The following is a 17,737-nucleotide window of genomic DNA, read 5'->3' as shown; positions in this document are numbered from 1 at the left end:
AAGAGATTATTTTGATAATAAAAATACATGGGGGATAAAAGGAGAGAAGCAGCGATAAGATAAACGGAATGAATTTTCAGAACATAATTTAAGAAGTATAAATCAAATTAGGTACACGGGTATGCATAAAAATGAAGAAATAAGGTAACATAAAGAATAAACAACGTAACGAAAAAGTTTATTACATAACGAATACAATGATGGATAAATGTAACATAAAATGTATAATCAACGTAAACAAAATTACATTAATAGAAGGTGTAAAACAGAATATGTGCGAGATATGAACCAACGATGCGAACGATGTGCATAGAGATAATAACGATAACGACAAACATATCTGCAGCGGCTCTCTCCATCCTAAATGAGGTACTCGCGTTGCCGGGTCCAGAACAGATAATTTTTATTTTGCGTAGCAATGTAATCCGCTATTTGCACGCACTCATTGTACATTACCTCTTCTTGACCCTCCTTCGCTGCAATATGAAGTGCCGTGTACATATCTTTCGTAGCAGTGTCCACGGCCGCGCCGTGCTGCAGCAACAGCATAACAATATCGATATTTCCTAATCGAGATGCTATATGAAGCGGTGTTTGCTGTTCCTATAAAATAACGACGAGATGGTATTAGAAAATACAACGGCTTCGTTTTTCGCGAAGCAATAAGGTGGAAGCGTGAAGGTGATTACGATGAGGCTCATGATTAGAAAAATTTCGAGTTACATCATGTGTTTGTATCATCGTGCCTAAAAATTTTAAGCGATTGAAAAAGAAAGCGTGAAAAACACAACAGATTTGTCTTACTTGCAATTGGAAGATCACACACTTCAATTACATATATCGCCAGTAAGAAAAGATAAATTTGAATTTCGGTATATGAGACTGGTTAATGGCTCATGCTTTTGTATAAAGGGGTGCGTATGAGTGATCATTTGTATGTATATGACTTTCTAGATTATAGTCTTTAGGAGAGGTTCGCTGTCATTAAGTTAAATAAGCAGATTCATTGGCTGAAGGTTAAGAAAGCGGCGAAAAGGGGGTCGGAATCAGTTTCGAAATGCAACACGCTCTACTTACCCTTGCACGAGCATCGACTTTGGCACCATTTCTTAGTAAAATTCGAATAATGTCTGTTTGATTAGCTCTGGCTGCCAGATGTAGGGGTGTTTCACCCCTAACAGTTGGCACGTCAGGATTGGCTTCATGCTGCAGTAGGAATATCACGATATTCATACACCCCATAAAACTGGCCACATGTAATGGAGTCAGTCCGGACTGCAAAACACATGTATTGTCTGTTAATATTTCGAATTCTCGATATGACTCCAGAATTAATTCCATCGATTGTCTTTATCGTTGTCGTTATCGTTTCAGCAATCAATGTCTCAAAAAATGACGAAGAATAAATACATAAAAATGATCGTGATAAAAGAAGACTATACGTCGATTAATTTTGTTAGTTTTATTATTAAACGCACGACCCTTTAACCAGTCTTTGAGATTTATCGATCAATTTTATTTTTGCAAGGCACAAAAGGATGGATGAAGATTCTTTTTAAGAACGTAAATTATTAATGTGACTTTTTACTCGAATTACCGAATATATGTTCGCGTATTAAAACGATCATTTCTGTACAAATGCGATCGATATCACAATTTGGCTTCGTAATATTCCATCGAACGTTGCTACTGATACTGTGTGAAAACATTTGTGATTTACAGTTGCGAATAGACATTTATGAAAACATGATTGCGAGATGCTTGAAAGTGCGAATGAAGAAATGTGTTGCGTTACCTCCGTGGTCGATTCAATAGATGCACCGTGCTTCAACAGGAGTTCTACCACTTTGATGCGGTTTTTCTTGCAAGCGATATGGAGTGGCGTGAAGCCGTTGAGAGCTCGAGCGTTCGGATCGGCTTTACGATCAAGTAGCAACTTAGCGACTCTAACATGACCGCAGTGTGCGGCAACGTGAAGCGAAGTCAAATAGTCGATGGTCACTTCGTCTACTGGCGCCCGATGGTACAACAGCACTCTTGCAGCGTCCACATGATCTCCTTGAGACGCCATATGTAACGGTGCAAGCCCATTCTATAAAAAAAAATAATTTTTAATTTAAGACAAAATAACAGATCCTAAAATATCCTATACATATATGTACGTACAATCTAAACAGTAAACTTGATCTGTAAATTACAAAAAGAATTAAAATATCTTGGTAATTAAAGATTTTTAGCGCCACAACTTTGGAGATAAGTGCAATCTTAATCTTAAAATCTTATTTTTTAATTTTAATTTTCATTTTCTATTATAATTATTATTATATCCATCGTAAAAATGTTAAAAATAACAAAGAAGAAATGTGAGAAAAATTATATTAAATTTTCAAACTAATACAAAAAGAAAATACGAGAGAAAACTTATCAAAGCAAATTTAATGGAACATTTGTTAGAATATACCTTAGTACGCGCGCTAATTGGCGCTGAATTTTCAAGAAGCGTGCTGATAACCTGTTCATGTCCCGATCGCGCCGCGCAATGTAGCGGAGTTAAACCGTCTCTGGTCTTGGCGTCGATTTGTGCAGAGTTCTCCAACAATATCTTAACCATATTGTTTTTGCCCCACTTTGCCGCAACATGTAGCGGGCTTATATTATGCTGAAGAAAATACATTATGTTCAAAAACTACTAAATTATAATATTAATTTTAAAATCATTTAAAAAATCAAAACTATTGCTATTTCTGAGAGAGAGAGACACAAAATATGTATTATATTTATTATTATATGTAATATTGAAAACGTATAATGTTATATTTTAGATTACAATTCTATATAATCTTAGAATACACGTTATATCTTCGATTTCAACAATTTGAATCTGAAATTCTTTTTAAACTGTGTTATAGAATTATTTTTGTCAAAATAAAAAACCTTACCTTAGCTAAATAATTTACATCTGCTCCTCGTTTTATTAATAACCGTGCTATTTCTTCGTTTCCATAATGAGCGGCGATGTGAAGAGGGGTGAAGCCACTCTTCGACGTCACATCGGGCTTATGGTCGTTCTGTAACATTCAATCGTTTCAGTGATGTAATATTTCAATTTACTTAATTGTTTTCAATTTAATTAATTTTTAATATCATTAATTTAATATTATTAATTAATTTTCGTTTGATATACGAGAGATCCGTTTTAGGCTTACTTGTAAAAGCAAGTCAGCTGCTTTGCAATCGTCTTTCTTCGCAGCGATATGAAGTGCCGGCAGTCTGACTTTGCCTTTCGAATCGTTCTCCAAGAGTACACTGACTACCTTATCGTGTCCTTGCTGCATCGCAACAGCAAGCGGTGTGAAACCATCCTGAAAAACATCAAAATAATTTTAATTTTTAATAAAAGGGTCTAACCAAAACACACAGTCTAGTCCAAGATTACTGAACTAGTTAAAACTATAAGTTTTAAAAAACATGATTTTTTTTATAAACAATAAAAATCTTATTGGATCGTACATGTGAAAATAATCAATAGAGGATAAAAGCCTATAACTGGATTAAAACTAGATCTTTAATGCTATAAATAATTTTATGCGAATTTGTATATACTATAAGTGTACATACATATTAGATTGACAAGGAAAAAAAAATTTTCTTTTAATCGGTCTCTCAGTTCAAAAGCTTCCATTCTATGCCAAAAAAACACCCCTAAATTTGTATTAAAAAATATTAAGATTTAGAGGTCGCTAGTGAACGATTTTTAAATCAAAGTTTCAATTTTCCTTAATACATGTGTCATTTGATGCAAAAATGGCTTAATCCGGATTTTAAATGTGCTGTATGTTTTTTTTTGGTCACTGAACACGATGTAATAATTCATTTAGCTCTACGATATATGCCTTAAGAAATACAGCCCGATAAATGTGAAAAAAATGACCAAATTTGAAGTTTAAAATCGATTTTAGCAAAGTTTCAAGAGTTCAAATGGGTCGTTACTCTTCAAATTATAAGTCTGTTCACCCACAAGATCCAGTTGGAATTTTTCCGGGACCTCTTACAAGGCCTTTAAAAGTTGCATTTAATTGGGTTATAAAACGTTTTTATGGACAGAAAAAATTTTTTTACAAGTTCTAAAATATATCGCTTTGTGGTTTGACATCCTCAAATCAAATGGCTCAATTTGACAATAAAAAAACTCTTTATTAGAAAATAAAATGAATACATAATAAAAAAATATACTACATAATATGTAGTTTATTTCAATCAGTTAAATGATATTTTTTTGTATTATGTACTCATTTCACTTTTTAATAAAGAGCTTTTTATCGTCAAATTGAGGTATTTTATTTAAGGATCAAAACCAAAGCGATATACTTTAGAACTTGTAGAAACATTTTTTCTATCCTTAATCCAATTAAATGCAACTTTTAAAGGCCTTGTAAGAGGTTAAATGCAACTTTTAAATGCAACTGAGAAAATTCCAACTGAATCTTGTTCTGGGTGAACAGACCTACAATTTGAGGGAAGTAACAATCCATTTGAACGTTTGGAACTTTGCTAAAATCGATCTTGAACTCGAAATTTGATCATTTTTTCACATTAATTGGGCTGTATTTCTTGAGGCGTATATCGTAGGGTTAAATAAATTATTACATCGTGTTCAGCGACCAAAAAAAACATATACAGTATCACACTTAAAATCCGAATTAAGTTATTTTTGCATCAAATCAAACATATATTAAGGAAAATCGAAATTTTGATTTAAGAATCGTTCGCTAGCGACCTCTAAATATTTTTAAATAAAAGTTTAAGAGTGTTTTCTTTTGGCATGAAATGGAAGCTTTTGAGCTGAAAGGTCGATTAAAAAAAATTTTTTTTTCTTGTCAATCTAATACACATACTATATACTATATTTGTAACCATTTGAACTGCAAAATCAGCGAAATTTTTCCGGATTTTTTAAGACGCAACAGAACTACTGTAGTAATACTGTAATAACAATTAAATTTGATGCTCAATAGGCATCTATTAAAGAGGTCTTGATATGCTGGAAATCTATAAAAATAAATTTATTTATTGCAAAAAAATTACCTGGAAGTCGAATTCGGATCTCTAACATTTCATGCGAGCATTTTAAGACTTTATATAGACCACCTCGATTTAATTTTGATGAATTTAAGTGACCTTTTCCATATATATTAATATTCAAGATTTTAACGATTGTTCTTATTGCGACATATATTGAAAATTTAGTTGTATTTTATTGTTTATTAACATTTAAGATGATCTAGTGGTAGATTGAAACGTTTGTTCTGTATTTGAATTAGATGATTTATTAAATATTAGCAGTTAACATCTAACTTTACCTCATAGCCCTTTATTTTTTAAATATTTATCAATAATTTATCAATAAAGTATTAAAAATTTGAAAAAGCTCAAATTCTCTTCGCTACTATTAAATAAATGAAAAAAAATAAATGATTTAAGAATTAAACTTACTAAAGTTACAATAGCAGAAATCTATAATTAAGTAATCTATTTCGAGAATTTAGATCAAGCTTACCTCAGTCGCGAGACTTTGATTCGCTCCATTGCCGAGCAAGAGCTTGACGACCTGATCGTGATTCTCCTGCGCAGCCATGTATAAAGGAGTGAATCCATTTTGCGACTGGATATTAACCGCGGCACCATATTGAATAAGTATATTGACTATTTCAGATTGGCCAGCTGGAAATCGAAAGAGCAAAATTATGTATAAAATTTACAATTATGATAATATATGTGTTCATGTAATGGGAATTATTGTATTTCACCTAACGAAGCTATGTGTAACGCGGTATTTCCTTTCTTTGTTGCCGCATCAACTTTTGCGCCCCTTTTTAATAATTCGGTAACTATTTCGACGTGGCCATCCTTCGAAGCTAAATGCAAGGCATTTAAACCGTTCTGTAATAAAACACAAATTAATTTACCATTATTGTAATAATTTGATCAAATATTTTGATCAAATTTAATTATTTTATTTAATTAAAAGTTAAATATATAATAAAAATAAAATAAGTATAAATTTAAATTAAATAATAAACTTTTATTTTACAATTACGGGTTTTTCTTTAAATTTTTTTGTACGTTTATATTCTTTAAATGTAAGTCTTGAAAAGTTTTAAAGTTTATAAAAATTAATAATCATTGTTAAATTTAATTGTTTGAAATAATATTGAAATTAAATTACACAAAATTGACAAAGTTTAATAAATAATTTGACATTTTAAATTTAACACTTACCAAGTTGGCTGTATTAATATCTAAATCGGTGTCGAGAAATTCGACCACTTTCTCGAGGTTGCCGGATCGAGCAGCGCGAAGAAATGCTGTCGTGTCATCAGCCTAGATACAAATATTTTATTCTGTAAACGACTGTAAAAGCGAAACATTTAGAAGTATATGTAGAAAAAATGACATGAAAGATGGAGGGTCAGCGATAAAGTATAATAAAAGATAAAGATGCGTAATATGGTTATTTATATAGATATGTACACAAGTAACCCAGTTTGTAACGGTGATGTAACCCTGTCCTTTTTCTTTTACCCTCACATGTTTAACACTTCGTGCACATCGTTATTGTCCTTTTTATTAATCAACGTTATAGCATATTTGTTGGTACACTCCAAATAAGCAATGCACAGAACTACAAGTATGTCACATATATTTACAAAAACTCATTCTTTCCTTGTAAATAGCTTTAAAACTTTTCAAGACTTACATTTAAAGAATATAAACGTACAAAAAAATTTAAAGAAAAACCCGTAATTGTAAGATTAATCAAAAATCAATCTATAGAATGTAGAAAATAAAAGCAAATTTAATTCAAGATAATTAACTTACAGAAAATTGGAAAATCAATAATATAAAGCGTCATTTACAGTTTAAAGTTAATTAATTCGTGATTTTCTTGTTTCCAGGAACAAGAATTTTATGTATATATATTCCGCCCCTCTGTCTGCATTTCCCGCTGTGAATCATCGCGATAAGGAACCATGTCGGCCAGGTGGTCTGCACCGCGTCAACGTATTCGTGCGTGCGCGTGTGCTATACTCCGTCACCCTGACCTTTGACTGGTAATTCTTACCGGCTTCTACACCACGTCTAGGTATAATACAAATCGCGCGTTTTTGCAGCTTTTTGATCACGATCGCTACGGCTGCAAACCTCTTTGATATCGATACGCTGTTATATTTGCCGGCTATCGCGCCTGAACGCCTCTCATCCGGTTTATTTCGCGTATCGCCCATCCTTCTTTTATATTCTTTCTATTAGCTCTCGGGAAAATTTTATTGTCCACGTGATATTCTATTACTATAATAAAATTATAATTGAAAATTGGTATAATTTTTTATATAATTTAACGAGTTCAGTTCTTATATGGCTATTCTTTCTATGGCTTTCTTGTATGAGAGAATAATTTTTCTGATAATAAAAACGTAATACAGCTATTATAAGACATATTTCTTCTCTTTTAAACACGACCAGGAATAATAATTTTAGATCTCTGTCCAAAATATTAAACGCATTAACAATCTCCGACCGGCTATTGCATTTCTGATGTAACTACAGAGATAGAAATATAGATATTATTTTCTGATGCTTGTGAATCATGGTATCGCGAATGCCTCGAAGAACGGTGGATCTTGCGCCTAATTTTAGAGCTGAGAATTAGAAGGGTGCTCGAAAATTCCACCGCTCATCGTCTCCTTCGATCGGTCAATTCGGAGTGGACGAGAAAGAGGGTGCATGCACGAAAGAGAAGGAGAAAGAGAGAAAGAGAGAATGCGAGTGCCGGCTCCGAACCGCTATACCGCTTCTGTTGGACACCGTACCTGACTGGTATTGTCGGTGACCATTGCGACTAATGGCTGGGTGCTTCTCGACTGTTCGGAGCCCGACGTCGACCGTACGCACGCACGCAAGAGACGCTTGTCTCTCCTTTTACACCGACCGCGCACGTTACACCACCATTTGTGCACACATCCCTCGGGGGTGCGCACGATAACGCCAGGAAGAAAGCGTCAGGCGGTAGGAGCCGCCCTGCGCGAAACACACTACGGCGCAGAATCGAGCGACAACGATCTCGCATATAGAGGGAACACCACGGGGGTGGATTGCACCGGGGGGTGGTTGCCGGTTCACTCGCACCCTCCATGAGAGGCACATGCGTCGTCCGTCTTCCCGTCACCGATCCCTCTTGCGCCCTTCTATGACTCTCGCGTTGTTCCCGCTTTCTCTCTTACTCCGCCACACTGCATTGTACCGCTGTTTTAACAGCAAAAATCTATTTTACTTTTTATCTTCCCCTACCTTTCCTTTTGTTCCTTTTGTTACTACTTTTGGAACCTTGACAAATCAGCACTTTGAATTGCTTAACTATAATAACGTGTACATGATACTTTATACGAATATTTTAAAAGATAGTATCTTTCAGTTCCTATATTTTTAAAATATATATTTTTTTCAGTACGTTAACATCTTTTTAATAGGATGCCTGATTGAGCATCAAATTATTAAATTATTTGTCAATTTAATTTATGATATTACTATAGTAGTTTAATTGCGTTTATAAATCCGAAAAATTAATTCGACGCGCAGTTTAAATGATTACATATTTAGTATATAAATTCACATAGAAATTATTTAAAGCATTTAAGATCCATTTTCGATCGTTATAGGCATTAAACTCTCACTTGTGTATTCACATATACGGTCTTAATAAATCATTTATTATATTGTATATACTTTTGATAACTATATATATTTCTTAAATTTTATAAAATTTTATAAAATATATTAAATAAGATTTGTAAAAAAATTAAAAATTTATTTAAGTTATTGGACTGATAGAAAAATATTCATGGAGTGGAGGAGCACAAAAAAAACTCGTTCAATTTGTCTGCTTTTTGTAAAATAAATTGTCCAATCTTCCTTCGATAGAAATCGGAATAATAGAATTTATCAATGTATTTCACTTTTTGTTCTTTAATCATTTTACTTTGAAACACAATAAGCCTCCTCTCATCCCTTTTCATATTTCTCATTTTATCCTGTCGCTGCACCCGACCTTTTCCCCCGATTTGATGTATTCGTGTGTGATAGAGGCGTATAAGGGTGCAATATGTGTCCGTTGTAGAATCACCATCGAATTTGGATTACCGACGGGGAAGATGGAAAACAGTTTTTACAGGAAAGAAACCATACCGGCAATGATAGCGCGCACCCTCGCATGCGCAAGATATAAGGGGTTGTCGAGATTGCAAGTGATGCATTTCGTATTCGAGCCGCCACGTGGAAACATTATATCCATGCTCGGAGCTATTCTACTTTCAGAGTTGGCGAATATAAAAACATCTAGCTGAATGTGTTTAAGATTGAACCGAGAATGAATTGCTACTCAATGCGAAATATCTTCTTAAGGGGAAATTTTAAATTCGTCCTACCAATTATTTTTTAAATAAGTATTTTTTTAACTGCCCTTTTATATATATATATATATATATTTCAAAATCCTTTTCCATAATTAAAGTATAAACGATATAGTACAAACCGATCGACTTTATAGGATGGACTTTGTCAAAAACAAAAACAAGGTTGGAAAAGTTTTGTTACCGACTTCCGATGTCGACTCATAATAATATTTACTTTATATACAAGTTTTATACTTCATACTTGTAAAATCATGATTTGGACTAGAGATTACATGAACAAGCAATAATGTTGAATTCTTAGAATTAAGTTTAGATACTTAATATGAAAAACAAGTTAGTTAGAAAATTGGTACGTATGTATGCATACGATATTGATGTAAGTAGTGTGCAACGATGTGTCAATGACACGTAAATCGTATGTGTGTAAGTCCTATTAAATCGGTAAAACAAACGACTTTAGGATTCCTTTAAACTCTTGTGTTTTGTAATTTTTTCTTTAAAAATTTTATCTTCTTTTTGCACGATATGTGCAACAGGATTAGTAAAAATTATGTTTTGAACTGTTTAAAACATGCTTAATCAATGTTTTTAGCATGTTTTATGCATGTTTTTTATAATACTACTATTTAAGTCTATTCTACAATGTGTTTTTTGTTTTCTGTTTCTTGTTTTTTTGCTATTTTTTACATTTTGTCTTTTTGCTTCTTATCTGATTTTTTATTTTCTGTCGAGATAAAAGTTAACGAATTTCGGAAAAAAAAAACAAGAAACATTAGCAAGAAATACAATTGTCGTTAAAACGGTATCTCAAAGGGGGAAAAAGACAAGAGATAAAAAGCAAGAAATAAGAAACAAAAAGCACATTGTAGAATAAACTTAGAGCATGTATGAAGCATTAAAAACATGTTTTGAATAAACACAATGTTTTGTCCTTTTAAAAAAACATTATCTTTTCTCAACCCCGATGTGTGATAATATTTGGAACTGCAAAAACAGAAAACAAGAGTTTAATGCATAAAAAATGGAACCAAACGTTATAACAATAATTTTAAATATACAGTCAAATGAGAACCGCGCTTTTTTCCTAGTCTTTGCCATTACGCCTGTTCTTTTTAACTGAACTTCTTGCACGGTTCATCTTTTCTCTTTTTCTCTTCCAACGTGGAGAGAAAAGGAAGAAAGATAAATAATGTTATACTAAAAAGTTTCTTTATTTATTAAATTAAAATGTATTTGTAATTCACTATCTTGTTATTAATATTTCAAAAATAGCGATTCTATATAGTGTAATATAAATTTAAATAATAAATTAAGGAACAATATTCCATTAACTTTATATTGTGATTATAAAAATTAATAAATTTTTAAATTACTTTCTCTTTATTTTCTTTTCTCTTCAACGTTTGCAAAAAAGAATAAAAGTATAATTAATATATATACATATATTATTGATTTTAATAATATAGATATAGCCAATTAATATTAATTAATGCCAAATAATTATCTAAAATAATAATTATATATCTCGCAATTATGTCAACGCAAAATTATAATAACTTTTCGTTGTGTACTTGCAAAAACACGTTAATATTTTAAAAAACAATTTTAGCGTCATTTCGGTAAATTGTAACGTCAACGTCCTAAATCTCAAGAAAAATAAGCAGCATGTCGTTGTACATTGCGATCAATAAAATCTTTACAGCCGAGTTTGTGTGGCCGCAAGTAGAAAGAACAACTTATGTAGGTATGCACGTCACCCCGTCACATAGTACATCTCTCGATACAACCTTGCACTCGCGTGACTTCATCCAAGGCCGCGACCCCCCGACTCCAGGCGCATGCTGCTACACTTCTCGTACCCTTAATTCTCTTGCACACCAATCGGCTGTGAGATTTCAAGGATACATATAGAGGTTCAGCTCATTATTATCGCGTCCAGAAATTTATTTTCTATACATATATATATATATTGTTAACAATAATTCTAGAATTGCTGTCAATTATAAGATTTAAATTATATTCGTCATGTGCTATTTATTGCGGGTATATATGAGAATATAGGTATTATAAATTTTATTAACATATATAATACATATAAATATTATTATTTTATATATATAATAACAAATTTATTATGCAGCATAATTTAGCTGAGTTGGCAGTTAATTAACTGAACATTATTATTTATAACTTTAAAAATTAGAATTATTATTACTTACAAAAAAAATGAAAACGCGAAACTACAATAAAACATACTTGTACGTACGTATAGCCCTTATTTTGAAAACTGCCTTGTTATATTTGACTTGCGTGAAACGCGTGGAACACAAACAACTTTTAATTCTCTCGAAAAACAGCAAGCATTGAAAAGAACAATAAATAATGATTTTATTAAATTAAGTGAAGTTATAGTTGCAAAAATGTTGACATAGAATAGACAATTACTTTTTCAAGCACACATAAATAACGTTTCGGAATACTATGACAAATTATTTCTAAAAATAGTGTCGAGCTATCGCTTTCTGGGCAGTATCCAATAATCGCCACGAGTGAAGCTCGATAGCGAAATGTCAGCTGATTCGATCATATGATATTTATTTATTTATTTTACGCTGTTGATCCACGTATTTTTTATAAAAATGAAAGTTAATCTTACCTGTTATCAATGTAGTTATTGTACAATATATGGACATACTTGAAAAAAATCATTAAAAAAATAATCATTAATAATTATTACCAAACATATATGTTTATTAATGTCAGCAACATATGTTTAGAGATCTTAAAAGTATAAGGAATTGTTATATAAAATGCTTGATTTAAAAATTTTTCATATACACAACAGGGATTTTGAAAAAAAATGGAAGATATTACAAGAACAACAAATATTAATTAATACACGTCTTTACCTGGAGCTTAATAATCGGTGGGAATGCGTCTTCTCTCGTCATTACTAAATAATAAACTGTATATTCTCTTTGACAAACTCTACGTATATGCACGCTGTGTAAGCACCATGCTAAAGACGTAGACTGCCGGATATTAATAGAGTTCTATATGTTATTTTTGTTAAACTCCTATATGTCGTGCCTTTGTTAAGTAATCGCATTTTATGTTAATATCCAAAGCTAACAAATTAACAATCACGCAAATTTACGAATATAATGTTTGATTTTAGCATATTGAAAGCCACATATAGATATATTTTTTTACTGCGTGCATGTGTGTGTGTGTGCATTATGTATACAGGGTAAGTTTATCAGACGTTCACCAGATAGTTCACATTTTTTTCGAAACGGTAGAAATAGGGGACACCTATTATCAAAATTGTAGGATAAGTAGGAAGACATACTTTGATAACCTTGTAACCTTAAATGTTCTTTGTTTTTTTACTATCAATAAAAGTTTTTTTAATCGAAAGAGATTTGTAATCATTTTATCGATCGTACTCAGCTGAATATTTTTGTACTAAAGTATTTCTTCGAAAATTCAACTGTCGGGATTAAAAGAAGTTAAATTATAAGTTTGAAACAAATTTTTTTGATTATTGCAAAAAATGTTCAAAATGTTATGTTCATTTAAACGTGCCAATAGTTTTCGTTAGGAGAAAGCTTGCTTAGGTTTTTGTTAATTTTTGAATCGTTATTTTGCGATAAATATTTCACTGACGGTTAAAACCTTTTTAATATTGTTTACAATCATGACGTTAACAATCCAGTAAATAAGAATAGAGTGAAATGAATTCAGATTTTTAGAAGTACGCATTCGCGAATGTTGAAATGAATTTCCTTTTCAATCCCAATGCATTTTTATTCACATAGGAATTGAACATTTCTATGCCTTTCAATCTAAAAAAAATATCAATTCTTTAAGTGAATACTGCTTAATTTAAAATTTTATGAATAGGAGTTTTTAATCCAATTGAATCTAAAAAAAGTTTTCCATCTAATTGAATCTAAGTGAAAATGAGCCATGAATGCTACTAAAATACGTATGTGGATAGATTCAAATAGATTAAAATTCCATTTCATTTATCTAGTCTCGTTTACTAGAAATGTACAGGTCAATTTATCCAGTCGATATATTTATATGACCCAACATGACCTTAAAAAAATATTTTCGAGAATTAATTTCACTAATATTTGTATCCCATTAGACCGTAAAACTTTTAAAACTGAAACATTTTCCGTATCTTTCATATTTTCTGAGATATTCCGCCCATTACGTTTGAAATGGGTCACCCTATATATCTTTGTTACTTTAAGTATTTTAGTCCGTATTCAGAACGCGCTTTTATCGATAAAAACGCGCTTTTATCTCCGAATTTCTATAATATGTGTAACGTAAAGTATAGCATGTTAGCACGCTAACATCGTTGTAAGCGCGTTCTGAATACGGGTCTTTATATACATTAAAGCATATATATCCTCAAAATTTATTAAAATAGCACAATACACACAATCAGCAATTTTCTAGACTATTCAAGAATATAAAGAAATAATTTATAAAAGGTATATTGAGTCGATTACATAATCCGTGTTATTGAAATAAAAATTGAATAATTTTAATAACGAAAAGTTTAATTTAATCCATTTGTAAATTATTACTTCACAAAATAATATTATACGAAATAAACATTAATTCCACCAGAAACTGATCGAAAAACTTGGAGTAAGGGCAGCTACGTGATGCCACCATTTTGGTGGGATATACAACATTTCTCCGGGTTTTAAATAAAACGTCATGCCGCTAGCTTTACGAAAATTTGGCCATTTGTCATAATCTGGCCTCACAGGATCTACTTGTGCAGTATTGTTAAGTAATCTAGTATCATAAGGATACAAATTATCTGTCTCAGTTGGAGAATATAAAATAACTCTTTTGTAGCCGAATACCTAAAAAATAAAAACAATGACACACTAAGTACAATATCCAAAATATAGTATACAGTTAATTTAACAAATTTTTAATATTTTATTTTAATATTTAAAATAATTTCATTGTAAATCTCTTTCTATATACTTGAGAAAGTAAATTATTTTTCGGATCAAAGTGCAAAGGCGACACTGTATTAGCAGGTCCAAACCAGGCATTAATATCAACTTCTGATGATTCTGCATCATTTTTCTCATTATCCGAAAAACAACAATATTCTGGCACTTCGAAATCCTCTTTCAACTCTGGTATCTAATTGAGATTGATTTAAAATCATGTTTTTATATCATTAAATATAAGATTTTGTCGCATGCAGCGAATTAATACCTGTTCAAACAATTGATGTTGTGCTAAATAACCAACTTCGCTATTAGTTGTAATAATATGTTTTTGTAAAAATTCAGAAAAATTGACAAGATGCTGTGTCCAATCTTCTTCAGTATAACGAGATCCAACTTCAATCGGTACTGTCCGAGATCCCGCGATCTTATTCAAATAATTAGGATTTTTCCATAACGTTAGTGCTTTCCAGTGATTCATACAATCTAGTGAAATGCATAAAATATTTTATTTTTCTCTATAATGTTTAAAACATAGTCCGACTGCTAAATATTTATTATTCAGGGTAAATAAAATTCAGAATTTTGTGATACAGAGAGATCACATTAATATAAAACCAAGTATTTTGTTAATATATGACTTACAATTAGAGACATATTTGCTTCATATGTACCTGTTAATACAGCCGGTAACTTTGGCATAAAAATTTTATTGTAAAATGTTTGCATCGAAGGCTGTTCAAAATATCTATCCGGATAGTTAGAGATTAAATAGTTAGTCCCTTTATGATCAATTGAAATATCTTCCATATTTATAATATCAGATCCTTCTAATAAAATTTGAAAAATAAAAATCGATTTTAATATAATTCTTAAATAATTTAAAACTATAAATTATATTTAATATAAAATTTAATATAATAAAAAAAATATATTCAATATAATACTACAAATTTATTATTATAATAATTTATTATTATGTGAGTTAATAATTAAAATACTTTTATAAATATATTCTTACCAGCACAATAATTGTTTAGCTTCGTAGCAATAGTTGTCAATAAATTTGGTATACTGAGAAGAGGTGCGCCTAATAGAATGCCTCTATCAATTTGATTAATAATATTTTTTAATACAATCTTTTTCTTCTCTTCATCAGCATAACTTTTAGCATTTACTTGCCACTGAAGTTCTAATAATACAGCCTACAGATGTATCAAAGGCAATTTTAAATAAAATTTATGTCAGTAAAAGTTTGTGAAAAGCAGTATAAATGTTGAATTATATATTATGCAATATTTTATACCTTTACAATAACACATAAAGAATAACAATATCTGTATTCTATTGGAACATCTTTCCAGTAGCCTGAATTCAATACCTCCCATGTACGGTCTAAACAAGCTTCCAATCTTGTTATTGACGTGTTCATCCATTTTTCTGAAGTTCTTATAAGGAAAACAACTTAAATTAATTATATGTTGAATATTTATATTATGAATATCATGTTGTTTGGAATGATAAGTCTATCATAAATAGATAAACAATCTATGACATTTAGAGCTATGACATTTTTACTTTAATAGTAGTATTACTATTGTACATTGTAAATTTTTAAATGCACTTTTGTGTATTGTCTATTAAATTGATTGTAAACAATGTAAGATTACATTAATACCTCAAACTAATTAATTTGACAAAATATATGCATAAAGCTTTTATAGTAAATATATAACAATTTAAAAAATATATATAAAATAATATTGCTTATAAGTTTTCAATATTTACAATTGTTTGTCAGATGTCCATAGCACATTAATTACAGGTGTCAAGTGCAATTTTATTTCAATAGGTATATTTTCCAATTCTTTTGTTAATAATGTCCAAGGAACTGTTATCATAGAATCACTGTGAGTCATTCTGTAAATTATATATATATATATAATTATTATTTTATACATATAATCATTATTATAAGATATAATCAAAAGTCTTTACTTATAAAAAAACACTTCTGCTATACACAGGTTTACTTAAGTATGCCCATCGCACGATAACATGATCAGCTAAATAATACAAAATCTTTCCTGTTAATGAGAAAGTTTTAACTCTACAAAAACTCTCTATGAATATAATAACGTTTTCTGTAATAAACAAAATCCTAAACAAAAATGCTATGACACATAAAGGTACACAGGTGCCAGGGCCATTGCATAAAATAAGCTCTGGATTTTCTCTCCATAAAATTGGAAGACAGTTTAGTGTGGCAAATATAGTGGTCCAAATTGATGTGAAGTATGACTGCCGAACTTCACGACTTCTATAAATTTCCATAATTTTGTAATCTTTATTGCCATTCTCAAGATCTCTAACTTTTTCTGCACTAAGTTTATCTGTCTGAGCATGAATATACACTCTAGGGGAATAATTCTTAATGTTTAAGTATTTGACAATTCGCAACATTTCAGCTGTATGTCCACCAGATCCTAATATTATCATTGTTTTAATTGAACAAGACTTTTCTTTAGATTTAGTGCTTTTCATAAATATCAAATAACAAGCTCTGGCAAGTATCAATATACAGGCAAACACAGCAAAGATAAAGTATTTCACGTACATCTTCTTGTTTTGTTAGCTGAAAAGAGTATTATGAAATACTTAATATATGTACAGTAAATTTACAAAGGATTAAATTATGTTAATAATAATTCTTACTAACCTCACTATAAATTATATGTCAGTTCATCAACTAGAAAAAGAAAAAAAATAAATTGTAGACTAAATAAGTTAAATTATAGATTTATATAGAGATTTGTTTTTGTAAATGAGTTTTTTACTTTTTATGCTTTTAGTACTTTTTTGTACGAAAAGTCTTATCCTTTTTCTTTGATTTGTGACTTGCACCCATATATGTAATACTCCTATATTGCTAACGCCAATTAAAAACTGGCGAAAACACCACGATGCAGACGAATATCTATTTCTCAGGCGTCGTCTACAATATGCGATGTAAGCTTGGTTTAAGAAGTAAGAGTAAGAAATTGACCAATCACAGTCGATTATTCTTCTCACATTCGACTGTGATTGGTCAATTTCTTAGGGTGAAATTACGGTGCGGAAAAGGACTGCGGAATAGAAAATGCGTCATTGAAGCAACCAATCAGCGCTGATTGAGTGAAAACGCGACGAATGGGTATATTTTTATTAAGATTTTAGGAGGGCAAGCTACTCTACTTTTTAGGAGACACGTATTTAATACACATATTTATGACA

At 30.8% G+C, this 17,737-nt stretch overlaps 2 protein-coding genes across 8 annotated transcripts in view; both read right to left on the bottom strand.

Moving 5' to 3' along the window:
- The window catches only part of LOC108721649 (ankyrin-2), a 33,369-nt gene extending 20,880 nt beyond the window's left edge, over nucleotides 1-12,489 (bottom strand). For 2 of the 3 annotated variants that reach the window (XM_018446293.1, XM_018446294.1), the window contains exons 1-10: nucleotides 12,380-12,489; nucleotides 6,280-6,381; nucleotides 5,808-5,940; nucleotides 5,558-5,721; nucleotides 3,207-3,362; nucleotides 2,940-3,068; nucleotides 2,462-2,659; nucleotides 1,796-2,092; nucleotides 1,078-1,275; nucleotides 457-603 (exon numbers count right to left, since the gene is read on the bottom strand). In XM_018446293.1, the coding sequence (XP_018301795.1) occupies nucleotides 457-603; nucleotides 1,078-1,275; nucleotides 1,796-2,092; nucleotides 2,462-2,659; nucleotides 2,940-3,068; nucleotides 3,207-3,362; nucleotides 5,558-5,721; nucleotides 5,808-5,940; nucleotides 6,280-6,381; nucleotides 12,380-12,421 (1,566 nt within the window). In that variant the 5' untranslated portion in view covers nucleotides 12,422-12,489. Of the gene's footprint in view, nucleotides 1-456; nucleotides 604-1,077; nucleotides 1,276-1,795; nucleotides 2,093-2,461; nucleotides 2,660-2,939; nucleotides 3,069-3,206; nucleotides 3,363-5,557; nucleotides 5,722-5,807; nucleotides 5,941-6,279; nucleotides 6,382-7,871; nucleotides 8,047-12,379 lie in introns of those variants that run through there. The other variant, XM_018446295.1, reaches the window with a different exon arrangement.
- A 1,610-nt stretch (nucleotides 12,490-14,099) lies between these two features.
- Nucleotides 14,100-17,319, bottom strand: LOC108721656 (Jumonji domain containing 5). 5 transcript variants are annotated; one of them, XM_018446308.1, is made up of 9 exons: nucleotides 17,302-17,319; nucleotides 17,184-17,213; nucleotides 16,253-16,384; nucleotides 15,771-15,912; nucleotides 15,486-15,669; nucleotides 15,139-15,294; nucleotides 14,733-14,950; nucleotides 14,493-14,657; nucleotides 14,100-14,365 (listed from the first exon to the last, which is right to left on the bottom strand). In XM_018446308.1, exons 3-9 carry the CDS (start codon nucleotides 16,381-16,383, stop codon nucleotides 14,108-14,110), a joined length of 1,254 nt encoding a protein of 417 aa, XP_018301810.1. In that variant the 5' UTR covers nucleotide 16,384; nucleotides 17,184-17,213; nucleotides 17,302-17,319; the 3' UTR covers nucleotides 14,100-14,107. The 5 variants fall into 5 exon arrangements, with proteins under 5 accessions (XP_018301810.1, XP_018301808.1, XP_018301811.1 ...); XM_018446306.1 differs by lacking the exon at nucleotides 17,302-17,319 and adding an exon at nucleotides 17,082-17,099 and having other exon boundaries at nucleotides 17,184-17,202; XM_018446309.1 differs by lacking the exon at nucleotides 17,302-17,319 and adding an exon at nucleotides 17,082-17,099 and having other exon boundaries at nucleotides 15,139-15,291; nucleotides 17,184-17,202.
- Between the last annotated feature and the right edge of the window lie 418 nt (nucleotides 17,320-17,737).

This window comes from Mycetomoellerius zeteki, unplaced genomic scaffold (genome assembly GCF_001594055.1).
Source record: "Mycetomoellerius zeteki isolate Tzet28-1 unplaced genomic scaffold, Tzet1.0 scaffold179, whole genome shotgun sequence".
Classification (NCBI taxonomy): Eukaryota; Metazoa; Arthropoda; class Insecta; order Hymenoptera; family Formicidae; genus Mycetomoellerius; species Mycetomoellerius zeteki.
Note: the sequence above shows the minus strand (reverse complement) of the source record. Positions and strands in the feature narration are given on the sequence as shown.

Excerpts from the sequence above, each read along its gene's own strand:
- LOC108721656 (XM_018446308.1), bottom strand. The coding sequence starts at position 16,383 with ATGACTCACAGTGATTCTATGATAACAGTTCCTTGGACATTATTAACA. Across the intron at positions 15,670-15,770 it reads CTTTATGTGTTATTGTAAAG|GCTGTATTATTAGAACTTCA; the intron begins GTATAAAATATT and ends ATACATCTGTAG. Across the intron at positions 14,951-15,138 it reads GTTACCGGCTGTATTAACAG|ATTGTATGAATCACTGGAAA; the intron begins GTACATATGAAG and ends GCATTTCACTAG.